Source organism: Bos javanicus, chromosome 3, assembly GCF_032452875.1.
Source record: "Bos javanicus breed banteng chromosome 3, ARS-OSU_banteng_1.0, whole genome shotgun sequence".
NCBI lineage: Eukaryota > Metazoa > Chordata > Mammalia > Artiodactyla > Bovidae > Bos > Bos javanicus.
This window is the reverse complement of record NC_083870.1, coordinates 78,512,027-78,535,823: the sequence shown is the minus strand read 5'-3', so window position 1 is coordinate 78,535,823 and position 23,797 is coordinate 78,512,027. Positions and strand designations below refer to the sequence as shown.

The 23,797-nt window shown below is 40.2% G+C and overlaps 1 protein-coding gene across 1 annotated transcript in view; it reads right to left on the bottom strand.

The window, feature by feature from the left end:
* The window catches only part of SLC35D1 (solute carrier family 35 member D1), a 48,886-nt gene that overhangs the window by 7,949 nt on the left and 17,140 nt on the right, over nt 1–23,797 (bottom strand). The window contains exons 9-11 of the mRNA XM_061411681.1: nt 10,759–10,826; nt 9,580–9,658; nt 5,370–5,452 (exon numbers count right to left, since the gene is read on the bottom strand). Of these exons, the coding sequence (XP_061267665.1) occupies nt 5,370–5,452; nt 9,580–9,658; nt 10,759–10,826 (230 nt within the window). The remainder of the gene's footprint in view (nt 1–5,369; nt 5,453–9,579; nt 9,659–10,758; nt 10,827–23,797) is intronic.

Below are 23,797 nucleotides of genomic sequence, written 5' to 3'. Positions count from 1 at the left end.
GGAGGAGAAGGCTGGAACCAGGAAGCAAAACCTCCTTTTAAGGAAACAGGTAAAGGAGTCCCAAATGCAGGAACAGTAGATTCAGGAGCCAGGCAGAAGTGGCTAGACCAAAGTCCTCTCTGAAGCCAGACTCTGAGCTGCATCACGGCCCACCCCAGAGACTGTATACACTCTGGTCTGATGTCAGAAGGTACAGTAAAATGGGGTGTGTTACACAAAAGGAGGCTGGCTCAAGAGTTATGTAACCAGTATGATGACATATGCTGATGGGATATGAAAATAAAATTAATTTATTCCTCTATTCACTTTACTGGACTGCAGTTAAGCAAACTGGGAAGGCAATCATGGACTGAATGCTTCACCAGCTGGATAATACACGGCAAGTTTCTCAGCCCGTCTATGAAATGAAATTCTCACAGCACCTATCTCAGAGAACTGTTAGATTAAGTATGGCATACTTAGGGCAATGCGGAGGATAAGACTAAGCATAAAAAAATATTGTCTGGTATTTGGTTATTATTATTACTAGTTGGATGCCTGTTACAGACCAGGCACTGATAAGTACTGACACAACTATAAATAAGACAAGTGATTTCTGCCCTCAGACAGCTGAGAATCTAAAGTGGCAATGGCTACATATGGTTCACTTAGGCTACATTATAACTAATTAGTCATTTACTGAATGATAATTCATTAAAGGGTGAGAACCTGGACTCTGGAGTTCAACCCATCAGGGCTGAAATCCTTCAATGACATGAGCTGTGTGACCTTGGCAGAGCTATGAGTGAATGTACCACATCTCTCTAGAGCACAGTGCCAGGCAAACAGAAACAGGCCCAGTGCATGTCTTCAGAATGCATTAGACTGAAACTTTCTAAGCCTCAGCCTCCTCATTTATAAAATAGCGATAATAAAGGAACTTCAGGGCTTCCCAAGTGACTCAATGGTCAAGAATCCACCTGCCAATGCAGGAGACACAGGTTCAATCTCTGATCTGGGAATTCCATCATAGACTACTACTCAGCAATAAAAGGGAATTCCCCAGTGGCTCTGCAGGTAAAGAATCCGCCTACAATGCAGGAGACGCAGGAGACTCAGGTTCTATTCCCGGGTTGGGGAGATTCCCTGGAGAGGAAATGGCAACCCACTCCAGTATTCTTGCCTGGAAAACCCCACAGACAGAGGAGCCTGGCGCGCTGCAGTTCAAAGCACCACAAAGAGTCAGACATGACTGAGCCACTAAGCATGCACATACCACCCTAAGGGATCCACAGTCAGCAGGAAAGAGGTACCAACTACTGGTACATGCAAACCACAGAATCTCAAATACAACACGGAATCTCATGCAGTATGTTGAGGTCAGACAAAGAGCTGCATAACATTTTGTGTCATTATACAACATTCGGGACACCATATGGATACAAAACAGATCTTTGCAGGGGAGAGAGGTTCAATGAAAAAGGACACAGGGAGATCTGGGAGGTATTAGAATTGTTTTATACCTTGAATATGGCGGTGGTAGTTATATAACTGTATTGCATTTATCAAAACTCCCAGAACTGTACAGGAAATGGGGGTGGGGTGGATTTTACTGTATTTAAATCATGGTGTTTGTTTTTTTTTTAATAGAAGGAAAAAAAAGAATCATAGATAAAAATAAACTCCAAAAGTTCTATGAATTCTAGCCTGGGCAGTTATGGAGATGCTGGGGTCATTATTTGGAAAGCCTGCATTACTTGGGCCAAAGACACAGGCCAGAGGCCAACTTCTGATGAAAGCATAGAAGTACATTTTGTCACCACCCTTCACCACTCATTCATTCATTCCCCACTCGCTCTGCTTTCTTGAGCTTGAGTGAACACACAGTAATTGGCCACTGGAAAAAGGCACTTAGGGAAGTTGGAGATAGCCAGGCTCTTAACAGAGTCCTACTGGGGGACAAGAAAAAAAAAAAAAATCAAATTGGAGCCTGAGAACCTACCAATACAAACCTCTTGCTTCCTAGAATTGAATCCTATCAGAAAGGACTATTTAAACTTTTCCTGAAACAGCAAAAAAAAAAAAAACCCAAGCAGGATGAAGGGAAGCTAGATTCATCAGAGTACTCACAAGTACAGTTTTATTAGTGATTTCTTTCAAAGTGCAATCAGCCAAGGATGGATTCATACCATTTTCAATCAATGTGAAATCTACTAAGTAGCCAATCTAAGTTTGGTTTTTCACGTTAAAAAAAATAAAAAGTAATGTTCGCAATCCATGAGTCTACTTACTAACTAGTGTAAGACGGGAAAAAACCCAAAACCATAATTTTTATTTTAAAGAGGAAAAGTGAAAGAAAAAAAAAGGCAACATATACTTTCCTTTACAGACACTGAAATGCAAGTTGTAAGGGAAAGAAATGGTATTTGAAACACAAGGTCATCTGGACTCTAATCCTAACTCTGCAAATAATTTGAATGCTGACTGGCAAATAAGTACACTACTTACTCTCCTTAACTCTGTAATGAAACAGAGATTAAAGAGATATGGCCTGTAAAATTTATTACAATAAAATGTGAAGGCAATTTGAAATTATTAAAAATACTACATAAGGGAAAAGTACCAAGGACATCATTATCAACTAATCTTGCTAGCAAAACGGTACTGTTTAACCAGAACTATAATCACCTCTTAACACAAAAAGAAACTTTCAAGACTTTAGATTTGACATATGTTGGGCTGACACATGAAACGTTCCAACATACTCAGGCACTGAAGTTTTTTTTTTTTTAAATAGCCTGCAATGTGGGAAAAAAACCAATATTTCTTATAAGATAGTATGTTATGAGATTTAACTGCAGACATCTGAAAATGCAAATAGCACCTCTTACTTCATTTTAACCATCAAGTTCTTACTTGAAGGAGACAAAAAAAAAAGGCATTTCTGAATCAGGCCTATAATGTATCATAAAGACTCTCTAATCCAGATTTTTAGAAATGAAGGAAGCTTAGGCTACATGCAAACTCAGAACTAGTTCACCATATTGATCCTTATATTCCTCACAACTATTAATGAAAGAAACTGATTATCTACTAAGCATAAATTATCAAGCAATGAATCAGGTACTTCATTCATTGGATTATTTCATTCCAACAACTCTAAAGATACAGGTTTCTAACGGAAATATGTAAGAAAACTGAAGATCAGAAAAAAACAACGCTTTCAAAATCACACAACTGTTAAGTATCAGAACTGCAACTGTGAATGAGATCTGAGACCCAACTGCTCGTCTTCCTTCCAGAATATGCCATCCTCAGGCATATTTACATATCCAACCTCTGAACAACATATCCAACCCCCACAAATAACAAATAATTTTTCCTCTAAAAAGACAAACAATAATAATGGCAAATAAATGTCATGGAAGGGAAAATAATGAATTATTATCTTATTAATAACAGTATTATATCTCACACTGATTCATAAGAAAGGTGGAATAGGCATTATCACTTATTTACATTTAAAGATATAAAAGCTCGAGAGTCATATAATTTATTGTAAATTAAAAAGATACTACCATTAAAGACCTTTATAGTTTTCAAAGTGTTTTTTTATCACCAATCCATAGAGAATTCATCAAACAAATATTAAGCAATGACCAGAACTCATTCTAGGAGCTTGAAAAGATAAGTGAACAATACAGGCAGAGATCTATACCCTCATGGAACTTACATTGTAGCAGGGGAGATAGAAAATGCATAGTATACATAGAAATAAACAGAAAAATAGAATAAGAGGGCTTCAGAGCATCAGAAGAGGAAGAGCAGGTTGCAATTTTAAATAAGGTGGTCAGGGTAAACTTCCATGAGTAGGTAACATTTGAACAAAAATATACAGGCATACGGGAACCAGCCATGCAAGTATCTGGCAGTACAGTGTTCCAGGTAAAGAAAATATTCTGTCCAAACACCCTAAAGAGACAGCATGCCCTGTATTCGAAAAGAATAGCAAGAAGGTCTGTGTAGATGAAATAGAGTGGGGGAGAAGAGAAGCAAGAGCTGAAATTGAAATTGAAGGGCAAGCGAGGGACAGACTTTGTAGGGCCTTGTCAGGACATTGGGACATGGAGCTGCTGCTACTGCTGCTAAGTCGCTTCAGTCGTGTCCGACTCTGTGCGACCCCACAGATGGCAGCCCACCAGGCTCCCCCATCCCTGGGATTCTCCAGGCAAGAACACTGGAGTGGGTTGCCATTGCCTTCTCCAATGCATGAAAGTGAAAAGTGAAAGTGAAGTCACTCAGTTGTGCCCGACTCTTCTCGACCCCATGGACTGCAGCCCACCTGGCTCCTCCGTCCATGGGATTTTTCCAGGCAAGAGTATTGGAGTGCGGTGCCATTGCCTTCTCCATGGGACATGGAGAGGGGAGTACAAAGAAGAGCGACATGTTCTGACTTAGCTCTGACAAGGAATACACTGTCTACTCTTGAGAACTGACTAGGGGTGAGATGTGGGGATGAGCCAAATCAGAGATGCAAGTATAGAAGACTAGCAGTAATCTAGGCAAAAGATGTTGGCGGCTGAGATAATGATGGAAGGAATGCAGATGGTGAAAGTGATCTTTTTGGATGTATTCTGAAGGTAGAACCAATCGAATTTGCTAACACACTGGATGTTGGGTACAAGCTGAAGAATTGAGGATAACTCCAAGCCTGTTGAATGGAGAGGCCAGAAGGATAGAGTGTCACCAGTTGAGATGTTCAGGCTGTGGGTGGAACAGACTTTGGAGGAAATACAAGGAGTTCAGTTTTGGACATGTCAGCCAGAGACGTCAAGTGAGCTAATTAGATGTACAAGTCTGAGTTCAGAACAGAGGTCTTTAAAATTTGAGGGTTTTAAAGCATATAAATAGTATTTAAAGCCATGAAATTCAAAATTCTCAAACTAAAAAAGCTCGTTCAGGCAAGTTACCCTCATCATTGTTAAAGATGAATGAAGTCTAAAGAAATGCAGTGATGTGTCCAAAGTAAGATGCATATAAAGCAATATAAAGAGAGTTGCTATTCTTTAGCCTGGAATTTTCTTAAGAACACTGCACTGACATCTAGCACAATAAATAAAAGATTATTCTTTCAAGGCTAAGCAAAAGGAGTTCAACTTCCAGAAAAGACTCCCCAAAAACTGTGCATGAAATATGAAACCACTTTCTCCTTTTTCCTTAAAAAGCATTATCAAAAAGACATTAACTGTATAATATATTGTAGGAATTCCACAAATGTCTGTTTAATAACAAGTGAACAAATTTGCCATTAAATAGTCCAAGCTAACTGTGACTATTTGACAATCTAAATCCGTCTGTCCAACTGATTACAGTTAAATATTTTTACTTACCTGATATTTAAGCCAATGAAGTTTGTCCAAGTGAAAATATAATCTCCACCAAAGACCATTCCAATATAAGTTATTAATATATTCTAAAAAGAAAAATGGCAAAATACTGTTAACAGGTTTGAACTTTTTCAATATTCAAATAAAGTCATCCACACAATGACCCAAACATATATCCTTAAATTACAAAAGCAAATAAGAGAAACTAACAAAAACCCAACGATCCTAAAATGAGTGTAGCATGAGTATGAACATCAACTAACAAACAATAACATCAGTCTCTTCCTGGTCTCTCCAGAAGCTAAATGCTTTCACCAATACTAAAGAATACTAAAAAGATCATCAAACTTTCCCCTTCCTTGTGATACGGGCCGACAGTACAAATCTAAATAAAGAATCACTGTTATTACCAGGGCTATTTCTACACATTTAACAAGTTCAAAAACAATGTTTTTTTCCTCCCATAGACATAGCAGTTGACTTTGTGAGGGGAGAGTGAAGGAAAATCTGCTTACAGGCAAGTATCTTTCCCTTTTTTTTGAAAGGGAAAAAGGGGATGATGGAGAATTTACCAACTCAAAGACTATTTCTAGAGGACTCTGTTGGTATCTTAAAAAAACAAGGGGAAGTCATCTCAAAGTATCAAACATAATATCACTTCTCCCAACTCCCTTAATCTCCCAGGTGTAAACACCTGCTTATCTTGCTCCTTTTTCAGCCTGTGAGATCTTAGTTCCTCAACTAGGCCTCCCCTGATGGCTCAGAGGGTAAAGCGTCTGTCTGCAATGCAGGAGACCCGGGTTTGATCCCTGAGTCAGGAAGATTCCCCCCTGGAGAAGGAAATGGCAACCCACTCCAGTACTATTGCCTGGAAAATCCCATGGACAGAGGAGCCTGGTAGGCTACAGTTCATGGGGTCGCAAAGAGTCGGACACGACTGAGCGACTTCACTTTCACAACTAGGCCTCAAACTGGGCCCACAGCAGTGAAAACCTCTGGCTCCTTTTTAATTATCCTCAGACCACAAAGATAAAATAAAAATTTCCGAAGTTTAAGCTCTTATTCAATTCTTCCCTAACCTTTTTTCCATTCTTAAGTCACTGACTCCTGTGCTATTACAACTGCCAAAACGGTAAATGTCACAAATATTTTTAGTACCTGGCCTCTCTTAGATTAGGCCTACAAAGCAGAAAGTAAAGTGTTTATCGTGTTTTGAAAAGGCCAAAAATAAACTTCAAAATTATTCTTATAGTGGAGTAGTACCCTGTGAGAGAGCATTAAAAATTATGTTGGCCTCTTCCAGGTCTAAATATAGAGAAAAAAAAGTCACTTTAGAGCAAATTTTCTTATTATTTGAGAGGGGGAAAAAAAAAAAAAACCACGTAACTGTAAACAAGGCTGGTAGGCAACTTGGGAAAATGCATTAACAGGACCCCTCTTGGAATAGAGAGATTTAGGGAAAAGAGAGATTAGTCAGCATAAACTGCCCAAGAATTTCAGAAAAGGAAAGAACAGAGAATCCAATCTTTTGCTCAATATCAGTCAGAAGTCAGAAAAACTATATATTAAAGCATCCTAACCAAGATTTTCTATCAGAAGACACACTCATGCCCCCAAAGTAGAACTCACCAGGAGGGTCTGTGCTGGGAGCTCAAAACAAAGACCACAATTCTGAGCCTTTAGTTTACCTGAGACTCAGCGGGAAACCCTGATGACTTCCATGCCCTGCTTTAGAGATTCTGATTCAAAACATCTGAGGTGGGCCTAGGACCCTCCACGTTTAACAAGTTCTCCTAAGTAATTTTACCACCACACTTAAGAGAAACAAGGAAATGTTGACCCAAGGGTTTAGTGGGTTAGGTTCTTCAAGCACAGAAGGCAACTTAAAGCCTGCTGGAGAACAGTGACTGAACAGAACTACCCAGGTTGTAACTGGGAGGCTAAGGAAAGAAGCTCCACTCTGGCCCAACTCCAAACCAGCAAGGCTATCAGGGTACTCCCATCTGTCTGAAGGTATAACACATCCTTCAATACCTTAGCAGCTGTGAGAAGCAAGAGCAATATAAACCACAGTTGACCCTTGTACAAAGCTGGAGTTGGGGTGTAGTGAAAAATCTGAGTATAACTTATAGATCTGTGTGTGCATGTCAGTTGCTCAGTTGTGCCCAACTTTGCAACTGCATGGACTGTAGCCCACCAGGCTCCTCTGTCCACGTGATTCTCCAGGCAAGAACACTGGAGTGGGTTGCCATTTCCTTCTCTAGGGGATCTTCCTGACCCAAGGATCCAACCTGGGTCTCCAGCATTGCAGACAGATTCTTTACCATCTGGAGGCACCAGGGAAGCCCAACTTACGGATGGCCCTCCTTATCTGAGATTGGGCATCTGTGGATTCAGCAACCACAGATGGTACAGTACTGTAATATTTACTACTGAAAAAATTCTGCATGTTAATACATTATTGACTGGGGATTTTTGCAGACACTAACGCCTATGGCTGACGATTTGTTATGTAAGTGAATACAGAAATGTCTCTGGTCAATAGTTTTTGGGTAACAAAACATATTAATATGTCTCTGGTCAATAATGAGTAAAGTGGACCCTAGCAGTTGAAACCTGCTTTGTTCAAGGGTCAACTATAATCAGATACTCCAGTTTTTTTCCTCCCTCTAGAGTTTAGAAGTAAAACCATTCCCTTTGGACTGAGTAAGTTCATAATGATTCTGTGGAGAGGAGGAAATATCAAAAGAAAAACACTGGACTTAATGCTGATGAGAGCATTACTGTATTCATACCTCACACTGATGACAATGAAAAATGTACACTAAGAAATTCTAAGCAATTAGGTTTAGTTATTTGCTAAATAACTTTCCCATACCATCCTTCTTCTTGGTTAAAAACAAGGCACCAACTGTCCTGTGTCTCGTGTTCCTGCTGTTTTTATTCTGAAGAGGCAAGCCATCTACTTTGCTCCTGAAGCATTAACTTTACAAAACCCAAACAGAGCTGAAGAGGTAATTTGGGGCTGAAACAATCTCAAATTTGGGGCTGAAACTATCTTAAATTTGGGGCTGAAACTGTCTCAGCCAGCCCAGGCCTTCAAATGCTTATCTCTAGCTTTCACAGAAGTCACACAGTTATTACAGCTTAATTTAGAATTCTATTCACACCAAACGCTCCAATTCTATGTTTGAAATCGCAGACCTTCTGAGGCTTTAACCCAAATCTAGTTCTAAAATGAGGTCTGGTATCTATGAATACAACTCCATGGCGGGTACAAAGGGAAACACAGCACACCAGGACAAACTCTACTCTGCAATCCCTTCCCTCATGACTGACAAATGAGGCACCAGAAGTTAAGCCCCAAGGGGAACTGTGCTGTTTCCTCCAAATGATCAAGGACCTACCTCTCTCTATTGTGCTCTTTTAAAAAGTGTATACCCGTGGCAGATTCATGTTGATGTATGGCAAAACCAATACAATATTGTAATTAGCCTCCAATTAAAGTAAATAAATTTACATTAAAAAAAATTAAAAAAGAAAGCAAGCCTACCTCACTAATGCTTTTGGAATTCAGGGATGCTGCGGCCTCTTGGATCTTAAAGCACTAGAATCACAAATTCAGATGAAAGAGGCCTCAGGCTTCAAGCTGCTAACTGCAGCTCAATATTCAAGTCAATGTGGCTCTCCTGGCTGAAGACAAATGAGCCTCCCTCAAATAAAATGGATCGGGAGGAAATGACATCACTGGTAATGTCAGACACAGCTTTTAATAGTGGGCCATTTAAGGCTTGGCTCACGCTTAGGAAAACTCTTGATTAGCTTCTGGCAGGCATCCTTCTACGACGCAGCCAGAGCTCAGCGAGGAAGAGAATAATTCTCGTCAGGAGTTAAAGGGACAAACCCACCAGTTCCAAGCTGGTCACCTTTCCTGTCAGAAACAGGGCTGAATATCACTCTCCTTCCTCCCCTCTGAGATGACACATTCTCCTTTTCTCATTCCTCAGACCTAAGCTGCCTGAAAGTGGAGATCATGTTCTCCCTGAGTTCTTCAGGATTGTTCTAGAAACCATCACCACACTTCATCAAACCAGCAAGGCAACACGTGAGGAAATAAGAATGAAAGGGTGAAGGCCACAGTCAGACTTATTTTAGAAGAACACTTTTCAAATAAAGCAGGCACCGAAAAGAATACAGTACCTTTTCAACTCACCTTAATACAGCCAACTATTGTAGTTGTAAGAGCAGAATTATACTGAGTGCAAAGTACTGTAGCATACATCAAGATAAATCTGGAAAAAATAAAGAAAAGGTATCTTATAAGTAAAATCCAACTGCTTGTTTTATAATAACCCCTAGCCAAGGGAAATGATAGTACATTTCACTAGACACTGCCTGTGAGCTTTCCCACCTCACTGCTGCTTCTATTGAAGCTTTGGATTTTTTTTTTTTAATTTCATTAAAGAGAAACACATGTCCATTTAATGATCAGGTGCTTCTCCCAGCTACTGCACTAAAACCTTGAAACCACCGTTCACAATCATGAGTCATCTTTTTAGATCATAGTCCTAATTCACCTAACTGAGATACAAAGCTCAGAGCTTACAGACCCTGGCTCAGGTATATATGTAACATGAGGGCAATATGATTCTGGACCAGGGTGAAGACAAGAGAGATACTTTAAGGATGGAAGAAAAACAAGTGAGAACTACTTTAAGAGGGGATATAGTTCACTTAACAACAGTGGCAGCAGTCGGCACTCCCAGATTTTACAATGAGGCTTCTGAGCCTGACTCAGTACCAAGCTACCGTGTCATCTTTATTTTGAAGCATCCAGTCACTATGTAGCAAGCCTGGGCTAGATCCAGTCACGAATATCAACTGAAATGACTGGCTGAGGGAAAAAATACCATTAGGGAAATTTGGAGGTGAAGAGAAGAGGCACATTTGCAGATACCTCTTGCCTTCTTCAAGATGGTAGGGAGAAGTCAGTCCTAAATTCAAAAGCTGCTACTACTGCCTACTAATTCTGCAAACTTAAGACAATTTATTTGAATTCTGAGCCTGTTTTCTCAGGCAGTAAGGAGTAGGGGCAACAATATCTGTCAAATGGTTAATGTAGAAATAAAATTAAATAATGCATGTTGAAATATAATGGTGCTTATCACATACTAGCTTACTGAATACTTAGTTTTTTTCATTCATCCTTCTAAAAGCATGACTTTGAGATTAGTTTGGTAGCCCTGGGGGTACATTCCCAAGGATGGTGAAACCACTTGAGTCTGGAGGTTTATCCTAAGCTGATACATTCAAGAGACAGGAATGAGGCAGAAAGACACTAGACCACATTTCTTTAGGAAAACTATCTGCTAACAAGGCAGCAAAGGCTTACCCCATCACACAAGAGAGGGTGAACTGCAGAAGAAAGAGGGTGTCAGCCCAGCCTTCAAAATCCAATGCCTGTAATAAACAAGAAAGCACCAGATTTTAGAGCAGGCCCTCCAAGTCGGCGGTATCATTCATTAATGAAAACCCTGTGTGGTTGCTCCCATCACACAGTCTTATATATACACTTCCATGCATCACTCCAAGGATAAAGAGTGATGTTCAAGAATCTCATATATATGGAAATGAATCAACAAGCAGTTTTGTACGGTTTTCTCCTTTCCAAAATGTAACATGAGTGAGATTTTATATTTCTCCATGTTGGTACCAAGAAACTGCTATTTGCTTGAAGGCACAAGCCATGTCTTGCTAATTTCAGCAATCTTCCCAGATGGCTGGTATTAAATAACGGCTTTCTCAAATCTTAAAACATATTTCTTCCTTGTCATGTGTGAAAGCTCAAGTACAGTCTTAGTTACCTAAATTCAGTTGAGGTCTGTCCAGGGAGAATTACTATTTTAAAACAGTTGATTTTATAAAAGCAAAGTTTCTGTTGTTCCCCTTTGTTTCTAAGCCAAAAGTCAAAGGAATGAACAGAAACGACAGTGTGCATTGATCATCTGTCTCTCACCCATGAGGGAGTGTTTCTCTCTCAAGTACATAAATTCTCTTGCAATATAAGTTTCTCAAGCAAATCTGAGGAACATTCCACTTTTTATCTCTCTGCCAACCTGTCCAACTTCAACTCTTGCCACTTCAACACAAATCTCATAGCTCCAGGGCTCCAGCAATACCCGGCTCCTCGTGGTTTATAAAACATAACATGCATTTCACACTCACATGCCTCTGCCCGGAATGCCCTGCCCCTCGACATTCACCTGACTCCTGCTCACCCATCAAACTAGAAGCCAAGCAGTTCCTCTGTGGGGCCTCCCCAGATCGAGAGCTCCTTCCCCTGGCCTCAGCACTACTCCTCTTCAGTACTTCTTTCTCTCTGAACTCAAGTCTTCCTCTACCACATCTACAGGCGGGGAGCTCCCTGGTGGGAGGACCCACTTCACATTAGTTGAATCACAGCATTTGATAGACAGTAGACATTCAACTTGTTTATGATTCTTTGTTGAGGCATAACATATAAAAAAATTAAATTCACCAATTTTTAAGTGTGTAATTCAATGAGTCTTGACAAATGTATAGGCATGAAACCACCATTACAATCATGATAAAGAAAGTTCGGCCTAAAACCATAAAACCTAGAGGAAAACAGAGGAGAAAGCACCTTGGCACTGGTCGTGACAATTTTCTGGCTATGACACCAAAAGCACAAACAACCAAAGCAAAGATAAGAGGGACGACATCAAACTAAAAGGCTTCTGCACAGCAAAAGAAACAATCCACAAAATGAGAAGCCAACCTATGGGATGGGGAAAAATATTTGCAAACTACATATCTGATAAGAGGTTAACTGCCAAAGCACATAAGAAACTCATATAACTCAACATCAAGAAAAACCCCAAACAATCCAATTAAAAAAGGGGCAAAGGAATTGAGTAGATATCCGCCCCCCCCCAAAAAAAGGTATAAATGGATAACAGGTACATGAAAAGGTACTCAACATCACTAAAAAAGTGCAAATTAAAACCACAATGAGATAGCACCCCACAACTGTTAGAATAGCTGTCATCAGAGATGACAAGTGCTGACAACGGTGTGGAGAAAAGAGAATCCTTGTATATTGTTGGCAAGAACGTACATTTTACAGTCAGGATGAAACACACACACACACACACACAATGGAACATTATTTAGCCATAAGAAAGGAAATCCTGCATTTTGCAACAACATAAACGGACCTTGAAGGCATTATGCAAAGTGAGATAGATCAGACAGAGAAAGACAGACAGAGTTTGATCTTACGTGTAAAAATCTAAAAAAGCCAAATGCATAGAATCAGAGCAGAATGGTGGTTGCCAGGCACTGGCAGGGGGAAACAGTGAGATGTTGGCTTTGTAACTTAGAAGATGTATATGTTCTAGGGCTCTAATGTGCAAAAACGGTTTTATGGTTAACAAAACTATGAAGTTTACATACTTGAAAGTTACTAAGAGAGTAGATCCTAAGTGTTTTCACCACAAAAAAAGAAATGGCAGGTATGTGAGGTGACGGTAGGGTTAACTCATGTTACTATGGTAATCACTTCCTAATACATAACTATCAAATCAACCGTTGTACAACTTAAACTTACACAACATTAAATGTCCATTATATCTCTGTAAAGCAAAAATATTTGCTAGCCTAGAAAGGTCCCTCCTGCCCCTTTATAGTCAATCCCTCCCCCATTACAGCCTCTGGGAACCTCTGATCTCCTTTCTGTTACTGGAGTTTTGCCATTCAATAATTTCATATAAATGGCATTGTATAGTATGTACTCTTTTATAGGTGCCTTCTTTAACTTGACGTAATACTTTTGGTTCCTTCAGTAAATGTATCTTTTTATATGGAAATGTCAAAGTGTATTCCCACCAGCACTGTGTGAGAGTTCCCAGTGCTCTACCTTCATTTGGTTTTAAAAAACCAAAATAAACGGACCTAGAAAACTTGTTACTGTTAATCTGTTAGGGCTACTGTAGCAAAGTACCACCAACTGAGCGACTTAAAAAACAAAAATCATTTCTTACGGTTTTAAATGCCAGGAGTCCAAGCTCAAGGCGTCAGCAGGGTAGGTGCCTGCTGAGTGCTGTGGGGGACAATGCCTCTGCCCTAGACGCTGGTGATGTGCTGGCAATGTGGTGTTCCTTGGCTTACTGAGGCATCACTCTGATGTTTGCCTTGATATTTTCATGGCATTCTATGTTATTGTCTGTATCCAAATTTCCTCTTTTTCTAACCACACCAGTGATGCTGGATTAGGGTATACCCTACTCCATTACCTTTTCATCTTAATGAATTGTAATGACCCTATTTCAAAGGCACTGAGGTACCGGGGGTAGGACCTCAACATGACTTAGGGGAGGAACAACACAATGCAATTCAAAATACATTTCAATTAACTTTCGTGTATTTCCTGAGGTAGGGGTCAGGTTCATTTTTCTGCATACAGATGTCAAATTGCTATAGCACCATTTGTTGAAGAGATCATCCTTTCCTCACTGATTTATTCAGGTAACTTCAACAAAAACAACTGACCACATGGTCTATTTCTACTTCTTGATTCTCTGCTCTGTTTCGTTGATCTATTATTGTTCTGTCAAGTTTTCAGGGCACAGATATAGACATATTTTGCTAAACTTTTCCCTGAGTATTTCATACTTTTGAAGCTTTTGTAAATGGTACTATTTAGTTTCCAAAAGTTCACTGCTGGTAAATGACAGTTCAGTCGATTTTCACATGCTGACCTTGTTATCTTACAACTTTGTAAACTAGTTAGTTCTAATCACTCTTTTGTGAAGAGGAACTCAAAAGCCTCTTGATGAAAGTGAAAGAGGAGAGTGAAAAAGTTGGCTTAATGCTCAACATTCAGAAAACGAAGATCATGGCATCTGGTCCCATCACTTCATGGCAAATAGATGGGGAAACAGTGGAAACAGTGTCAGACTTTATTTTTGGGGGCTCCAAAATCACAGCAGATGGTGACTGCAGCCATGAAATTAAAGACACTCCTTGGAAGGAAAGTTATGACCAACCTAGATAGCATATTCAAAACCAGAGACATTACTTTGCCAGCAAAGATCCGTCTAGTCAAGGCTATGGTTTTTCCAGTGGTCATGTATGGATGTGAGAGTTGGACTGTAAAGAAAGCTGAGTGCTGAAGAATTGATGCTTTTGAACTGTGGTTTGGAGAAGACTCTTGATAGTGGTTTGGAGAAGACTCTTGATAGTCTCTCGGACTGCAAGGAGATCCAACCAGTCCATTCTAAAGGAGATCAGTCCTGGGTGTTCTTTGGAAGGAATGATGCTAAAGCTGAAACTCCAGTACTTTGGCCACCTCATGCGAAGAGATGACTCACTGGAAAAGACTCTGATGCTGGGAGGGATTGGGGGCAGCAAGAGAAGGGGACGACAGAGGATGAGATGGCTGGATGGCATCATCGACTCGATGGACGTGTTTGAGTGAACTCCGGGAGTTAGTGATGGACAGGGAGGCCTGGCATGCTGCAATTCATGGGGTCACAGAGAGTCAGACACGACTGAGCGACGGAACTGAACTGAATCACTCTTTTCTAGATTCTTTTTTCTCTGCATATATGATCATGGTTTTTATAGAGGTATTTTAAATTCTTCCTTTATAATCTCTTATTCTTACTTTCTTGCACTGATAAGGTCTTCTAGTATAATGCTGAATAGAACATTATATAAGAGTGGACATCCCTGCCCTGTTCTCAGTCCTAGAGAAAAGGTACTGAGTCATTCACCACTAAGTACGATAGCAACATATTATTTTGGTACATGTCCTTTATTGGATTGAGAAAGTTCCCTTCTATTTCAAGTTTGCTGAGAATTTTAAACCCATAAATGGGTGTCACTTTCATCAACTACATTTTCTAACTATTGACATGTTTCTTCCATTTTTGCAGTTGTTTACTCACTAAGTTGTGTCTGATTCTTGTGACCTCATGGACTGTAGCCTGCCAGGTTCCTCTGTCCATGGGATTTCCCAGGCAAGCATACTGGAGTGGGTTGATATTTCCTTCTCCGGGGATCTTCCCAACCCAGGGATCGAACCTGTATCTCCTACATTGGCAAGCAGATTCTTTACCACAGAGCCACCAGGGAAGCCCTTCTTCTATTTTATTCTTGCCAATATGATGAATTATACTGATTAATTTTCCAATTTTAAACTAACCCTAATTCCTGAGATAAACACAACTTGGTCATGAGATAGTGTCCTTTTTATATATTGCTGGATTTTTTTAGACTACAGTTTTTTTCTCTCCTTATAATTTTTTTTGTCAGCTAGTGGTAGAGGGTATGCTGGCCTCATAAAAAAATCATTTGGGAAGTGTTCCTTCCTCCTTTTCTACATTCTAGAAGAATTTATGTGGAATTAGCATTGTTTCTTCCTTAAACACTCCAGTGAAGTGATCAGGGCCTAAAGTGTCCTTTTCATAAGGTTTTCAACTACAAATTGAATTTCTCTAATAAAGATGGGGCTAAATAGCCCTATTAACAAGGACTTTTAATTATTTTAACTAAATCAAGCAAGTTAATTATTTTATAGAGTAAGGCTATTCATGTTACCTATTTCTTCTTGAGTGAGCTTTTACAGTTTTGTCTTTCAAGAATTTGTACACTTCTCAGTTTTTCAGTTTATGGCATATTGTTCATATAATTCTCTTATCCCTTTAATATATATAGGCTCCGTAATAATGCCCTTTGTTCATTTCTGATGTTGGTAATTTGTGTATTCTGACTTTCTGTCCTGATTAATTGGCCAGGGTTTAGCACTTTTATTGATCCTTTCAAAGAACCAGCTTTCACTTTGCTTTTCCGTTTTCCATTTCATTGATTTCTGCGTCCTTCTATTTACTTTGGGTTTAATTTGCTCTTATTTTCTAGTTTCTTAAGGGAGACACTTTAGATCATTGAATTTAAATCTTTCTTGTTTTTAATATATTTTAACTTCTAGTTTAATTCTGGGCTGATCAGTACACATACCTGGATGGCTGCAATTCTTTTAAACTACCAAGACTTGTTTTACGGCCCAGAACGTAGTCCATGTTGGTGCACTGTTCCATGCGCACTTGAAATGAATGAGCGTCCTGTTGCTGTTTGACAGAAGTGCTCTACAAACACCAGTTAGGCTTTGCTGGTTGATGGTGCTGGTCAAGTCTTCTCTATCCTTAATGACCTTCAGTTTAGGTATTTTTATCAATTACTTAAAGTAGAATATTAAAATCTCCAACAGGTTGGTCTATTTATCCTCTCTGTGCTGTCAGTTTTTGCTTCATATTATTTTGAAGCTCTCTCATCAAGTATGTACACATTTAGGATTGTTATACCCACCTATACTAACCCTTTAGCATTATGGCATGTCCCTCTCTATGGTACAGTTTCCTTTATGTTTATTCTATTTAAGGTTTATTGACTTTCCTGTGTGTGCAGGTTTAGAGATTTCATCAAATTTGGAAAAAATTCAGCTATTATTTCTTCAAATTTGTTTCTGACCCCCACTCAGCCCTTTTTCAGGACTCTAGTTACACAAATGTTAGTGCTCTTAGTATTATCCCACACATCACTAATAATCTGTTCATTTGTTTTCTAGTCTTTTTTTCTGTCCTTCATCTTGAACACTTTCTATTGCTGTTTCTTTAACTCACTGAACTTTTCTTCCTGCGTAGTGCCTGATCTGTTGCTTGATACTTTCTGCTTTATTTTTAAATTCTGATTATATTTTTCATCCCTAAAAGTTCCACTTAAGCCTTTTTAAATATATATATATATATTTTTTTCTCTTCTCATCCTTTCTCTCTCAACAATCCTTTACCGCTTTCAATGTACAATTTGACACCTACTAAAACTTAATCATGCTCCAGACCCCATGGTGGGCCTCAGAGCACTGAGCTGAAGATAGTTCAGTTGAATTTGTTGATAATGAAGGGATAAACAGTGGCAATAAAAATGCACTGCCTTAACAGTTAAAAATGCACTGCCGTGTATTGTGGAGCACTTTATAGTTGGCAAAGTGCTTCTATATACACCCCATCATTTGATTCCTACAACAAGCCTATGAGGTAGAAAGGCCAAGTCTTATTATTCCCAGAAGACAAAGAGTGACTGTCTTTAGGTAACACAGCTAATCAATGGGGGACTTAATACATTTCAAGCCCAATGTTCTCTACACTGAACATTAAACTCTATTCAGAAAAATGCCCCACATATATAGTGCACAATGCCCTTTGGGAACATAATAACTGTATGTGTAGAATACTAAAAATAAATCTCATTGACATAATTCCATTTATATATAATTCAAAAATAGAAAAATAATTCTCCCAAGATGTTTTTTTTCTTTCCCTACATACTCAGCCTATCTCTGGAGAAAGCCAGTCAATGGGTCAGGCAGCCAGTTGCATCCCCCTGCTCTGCCACAGGAATGGGTCTTGGCTGAGATAGAACAAGCAGCAGCCATCTGAGAGTACAGCTGCAGGATAAATACAACCCTAACAGCTTTACAGTACAATGGAGTCCACTCTCCCTACCATAAAACAGCATTAAAAATAAATAAATAAATAAAATCCACAACTCGAGCTATTATGCTCGAGGCTAAGAAATATTAAGTAACTTTCTCCAAATTATTCGGCTAGTAAACGCCCATGCAATCCTATAACTTATCATCTTTCCATCCGCACTACTGGGGAAAACCAAAGACAAGGCAATATAGTCTGCATTTTTTTCTCCCAGATGGTTCTACATGGTTACTCAGTCAAAAAGCCAAAGTTCTAATTCCAACTCTGCCACTAATTTCCTGTGAGGCCATTAGGAAGTCATTAACCTTTCTAAGCCTCTACCTATGCTGCTGCTACTGCTGCTAAGTCGCTTCAGTCGTGTCCGACTCTGTGCAACCCCACAGACGGCAGCCCACCAGGCTCCCCCGTCCCTGGGATTCTCCAGGCAAGAACACTGGAGTGGGTTGCCATTTCCTTCTCCAGTGCATGAAAGTGAAAAGTGAAAGTGAAGTCGCTCAGTGGTGTCCGACTCTTAGCGACCCCATGGACCGTGGCCCACCAGGCTCCTCCGTCCCTGGGATTTTCCAGGCAGGAGCACTGGAGTGGGTGCCACTGCCTTCTCTGCTACCTATGCTACAAATATAGAAAACTGCTCCATCTATCTATCTCTTGTGAGAATCAGTGAGAGAATAAAATACAGACACTTTAAATGTATACATAATTTACATTCAGAGAGAATATTCACTTTAACTTCTACCACTGTCATCTCTCAGTGATAGATGTGCAAGCAAATTTTTCTTCTCTTGAAGATAGGAAATAAAGAAGGCACAGTGAGAATGTACTTTGTTATTCAGGAAAAAAAATAAACAACTTTAAAACGTCTGCCTCTAGAAAACACTGATAAAGAGCTATTGTGAAGAAAATGACTTGCTTGGTCATTCTCTGTGATACAGAAGTAGATGCGCTCTCTGCCACAAGGCCAGCAATCTTCAATCCTGGCTGACTGGGGGTATGATTACAGACAGAACATACAAAGATGCTTTCTAAGGTTTTTGTCCTGTTTTGAACAGTCTCTGGCTCTACAGGTGCTGGTAGTATAATATAAAACAAACCACGGGAATGAAAAGAATTCTGTGGCATAAGTTTAACTCAGATGACCATTATATTTACTACTGTGGGCAAGAATCCCTTAGAAGAAATGGAGGAGCCATCATAGTCAACAAGAGTCCGAAATGCAGTACTTGGATGCAGTCTCAAAAATGACAGAATGATCTGTTTGTTTCCAAGGCAAACCATTCACTATCACAGTATCCAAGTCTATGCCCCAACCAGTAATGCTGAAGAAGCCGATGTTGAACGATTCTATGAAGATCTAAAAGACCTTCTAGAACTAACACCCAAAAAAGATGTCCCTTTCATTACAGGGGACTGGAATGCAAACATAGAAGTCAAGAGATACCTGGAGTAAGAGGCAAATTTGGCTTTGGAGTACAGAATGAAACAGGGCAAAGGCTAATAGAGTTTTGCCAAGAGAACCCTGGTCATAGCAAACACCCTCTTCCAATAACACAAGAGAATACTACACATGGACATCACCAGATGGTCAATACCGAAATCAGACTGATTATATTCTTTGCAGCCAAAGATGGAGAAGCTCTACACTCAGCAAACATAAGACCAGGAGCTGACTGTGGCTCAGATCATGAACTCCTTATTGCCAAATTCAGACTAAATTGAAGAAAGTAGGGGAAACCACTAGACCATTCAGGTAGGACCTAAATCAAATCCCTCATGATGATACAGTGGAAGTGAGAAATAGATTCAAAGGATTAGGTCTGACTGACAGAATGCCTAAAGAACTACGGACGGAGGTTTGTGACACTGTAAAGAAAGCAATGATGAAGACCATCCCCAAGAAAAAGAAATGCAAAAAGGCAAAATGGTTGTCTGAGGAAGGCTTACAAATAACTGTGAAAAGAAGAGAAACGAAAGGCAAAGGAGAAAAGGAAAGATATACCCATTTGAATGCAGAGTTCCAAAGAAGAGCAAGGAGAGATAAGAAAGCCTTCCTCAGTAATCAATACAAAGAAATAGAGGAAAACAATAGAATGGGAAACACTAGCAATCTCTTCAAGAAAATTAGAGACACCTATTTTGGGGGGCTCCAAAATCACTGCAGATGATGATTGCAGCCATGAAATTAAAAGATGCTTACTCCTTGGAAGGAAAGTTATGGCCAACCTAGATAGCATATTAAAAAGCAGAGACATTATTTTGCTAACAAAGGTCCATCCAGCCAAAACTTCTGAACGTTGGTATTGGAGAAGACTCTTGAGAGTCCCTTGGACAGCAAGGAGATCCAACCAGTCCATCCTAAAGGAAATGAGTCCTGAGTATTCATTGGAAGGACTGACGCTGAAACTGAAATTCCAATATTTTGGCCACCAGATGTGAAGAACTGACTCATTTGAAAAGACCCTGATGCTAGGAAAGATCAAAGGCTGAAGTAGAAGGGGATGACAGAGGATGAGATGGTTGGATGGCATCACTGACTCAATGGACATGAGTTTGAGTAAGCTCTGGGAGTTGGTGATGGACAGGTAAGCCTGGCATGCTGCAGTCCACGGGGTTGCAAAGAGTCGAACATGATTGAGTGACTGAACTAAACTGAATGAAGATAATGGCAACATCCTTCAAAAGGTCCCAAGCATGCACTGATGCACTCTGTGCCCCCAACCCTGCAGCAGGCCATTGCCAACCCATGCCTCCACTGGAGACTCCTGATCACTCACTGGCAAGTCTGGGCCAGTCTCTTGTGGGGTCACTGATCCTTTCTCCTGGGTCCTGGTGCACACATGGGTTTCTTCCTGCCCTAAAAGAGTCCGTTTTCCCAGTCTTGTGGCACTGGAGCAGTGGCTGCACAGCGCTGGAGTGACTTTGAGGAGACACCCCATGTCCAAGGGCAAAGGAGAAGCCCCCACAAGATGGCAGGAGGGGCGAAATTGTCTTTAGAATCAAACCCCATACCAGTGCCAGAGACACTCAGAGGACTCAAACAAACCTTGTACACACCAGGACCAGAGACCCCACAGACACTGAGACAGAACTCTGCTTGAGTATCCCCTGGGGGGTGTGGGTCAGCAGTGGACGGCTACAGGGGCAAGGGGCTCTGGGTGCATTAGACCTGGGTATGGCATACTCCCCCTTGGAGGAGGTCGCCATTAACCCCATCACAGAGAAAGATCTAGTCATTCGTAAATAAAGAATAACTGATCCAATCCACTCATATCATGTTTGAGAATACCAAGGCCCAGAAAAGCAGAAGGGCCCTGTCTCTATATGGGAAAGAACACTTCAGGGTTTGAGAATCAGTCTATAATGGTTCACAGAGTGACCCAGAAAAGATTTATAACCCTGGACAGGCTAAAGCAACAGCCTAATAATTCTTCATTATTTAGGAGCAATGCTTAGTAAGAGATACCTCCCAGTAGATAATCTGTGCAGGAACTTTTCCTGTAAAACTCATCTGACCCATGTAATTTAACCAGTGACAGAATGAAGACATTATACAGGGTGCAAGTGCCTACAGTGCCGGCCTTGTGAGAGCTACAGCAAAGGGTCTGTTCTCCCACCCCTACGTGAGAACACCTAACAGGGTGTGCTGCCAGCAACCCAGGCTCCAGCTCCCGACGCTCTGAATCGCTGGCTTTGTGCTGCACACATTCCCTTTTGGAGGCAGCCACTAACAAGTTGAAACACAGTCTTTTCAATCTGACACTTCAGAAAGCCATTAGTTAACTGGTGCTTGCTCCACCTTTATCAATGTTAACTAGGTATCTTCTGTTAAAAGTAAAAGCTGGCTTTACCACAGTTTTTGGTTTTGTTTTTTTCTAAGGAGTATGTTTTAAAGTTAGAAGATTTGTGTTTAGAAAAACTAAACGCTGAATATATTGGTTCCTTGGTTTCTGGTAAGCCCAGGACTTCGAGAACTTAAACTTTTTGAAAAATTACACCACACACACACACACACACACGGTTTCTCAGAACACTTTGCCAAGGACAAGTATTACGTGCTCACTGGGATGAGTTGTACAACCGGATCTTACCTTTCACTTTTATAGAAATTTAGTTATTTTCCTCACTGGCTTTCAATTTTTCCTTAAAAGCTGTGCCAGCCCCATCAACTGCTCTGTATAACTCCTGCCTCCCTGGGGTGCTGGCCTTTCAGAGCCCTCTTATTGGGTTCTTGCTCCAACAGAGGGAAGACTTCCCTTCTCTCCCTACTAAGGTTAACAGTGGGATTTTCAGAAAAATAATTTGGATCTGATTTTGCTTCAGTTTGAATCCTGGGTCAGGAGTCTGAAACTCTGAAACAGTGAAAACAAGTTAATTTGCCCCACTTCCCCCAGTGATTTTAAAGTTTAGAATTCATCACTGGATAGCCATTATTTACAGAAAAAAACTTTATCTTTTTTTATGTTCCTTTTTTAAAATGCAGTTTAAATAAATTCATACAGTTCTACAATCAGAAAAAAAAAAAATGAAGTCTCCATTGCATTTCTGTTCTACACTTTCCTGTTTTCTCTCTCACAAGCAAACTGGTGATTACTTTATTAGTTTCATGTATATTCTTCCATAGTCTCTTTACTTAAACAGTAAGTAAATTAAATGAATGTGTACATATATTTTTATTTTTTCCTTTGTATTTTATTCTAAAGCTAGTATACCAGATACACTATTTTACACTGCGCTTCTTCATTTAATAATTTATCTTGGCAATCTTTTCATTCAATAGAGATCTTCCAAATAAAATAGCTCTAGGCCAGGAAAGCCATAAGTCCAATAGATGAGAGCAGTTTATTAGCATAGCTTATTAGGAGTCAGGGAGCAACTGGGCTCATACCAGTTGTCAGGAACAGCAGCTCAGTCTCCACACTGACGTGCCTTCTACTCCTCAGACATGCTGTCTCAGCCCTGAAAAGGCCCTACCTACAGAACCCATCAACTTAGTGGATCCAACCTACTCAGTTACCACGTGACAGAGCAGGCCAAGAGAGTAGACAGGACTTGCCCAGAGCCAGATAGTGCTCATAAACAGACCTGGAAGTTGCTGGTCTTTTGCATTCTGGCCCCAACTTCTCTCAGCTGTACCACTTATGTCACAAACTTTTAGGATGTGTCATTATCGACATAGTAAATTTCAAATTCCTGTGCCTAGCACTGGTTCCAACTTAGAAGGAAGTGGGGTATGGTGTGGCAGGAAGAGGGAGACACTAGCTGTAGAGTCAGGAAATCTGGGATCTAGTCCAGAGCCCTCTTTGGGCCCCAGTTCCCTCATCTGTGAGATAAGGGGCTGGAACCACATGCTCTCCAAAGGCTCTCTGCTAAAGGCTCCAAGTCCTTGACTTACACCTTCTAACCACACTGAAGATTCTGGTCCTTGGGGCTGTGCCTGTGCTCAGGTTGTCAATTCCACCTGGAATGTACCTTTTGTTTCTCTGCCTCTACATCTTTCAAGGCCCACTCTGACTTCTCCTGATATTTACCTCTTCAGAGAACATCCCCTGTGAACAAGCTCCTACCTCAGCCCTTAGAATACTTGGCCTAGACTACCCCTTCTAAAGAGCCACACCAACTGGTCTCTGAGTCCATACATTCAGTGTCTGCTCAAATGAAGCTTATAAAGATACTTTCCCTAATCATCTTATCCAAAATAGTACTTCCCTAATCACTCTCTTCCTTCTTTTATCTCTCTTTATAGCTCTTACTATATAATTTATGTTTAGTCTATCTTATACCATTGGAATGTAAGCTCCTTTGAAGCAAAGGCATGTGTTTTTAACTTAGAACAGCACCTGACATATAAGAAGCACTCAATAG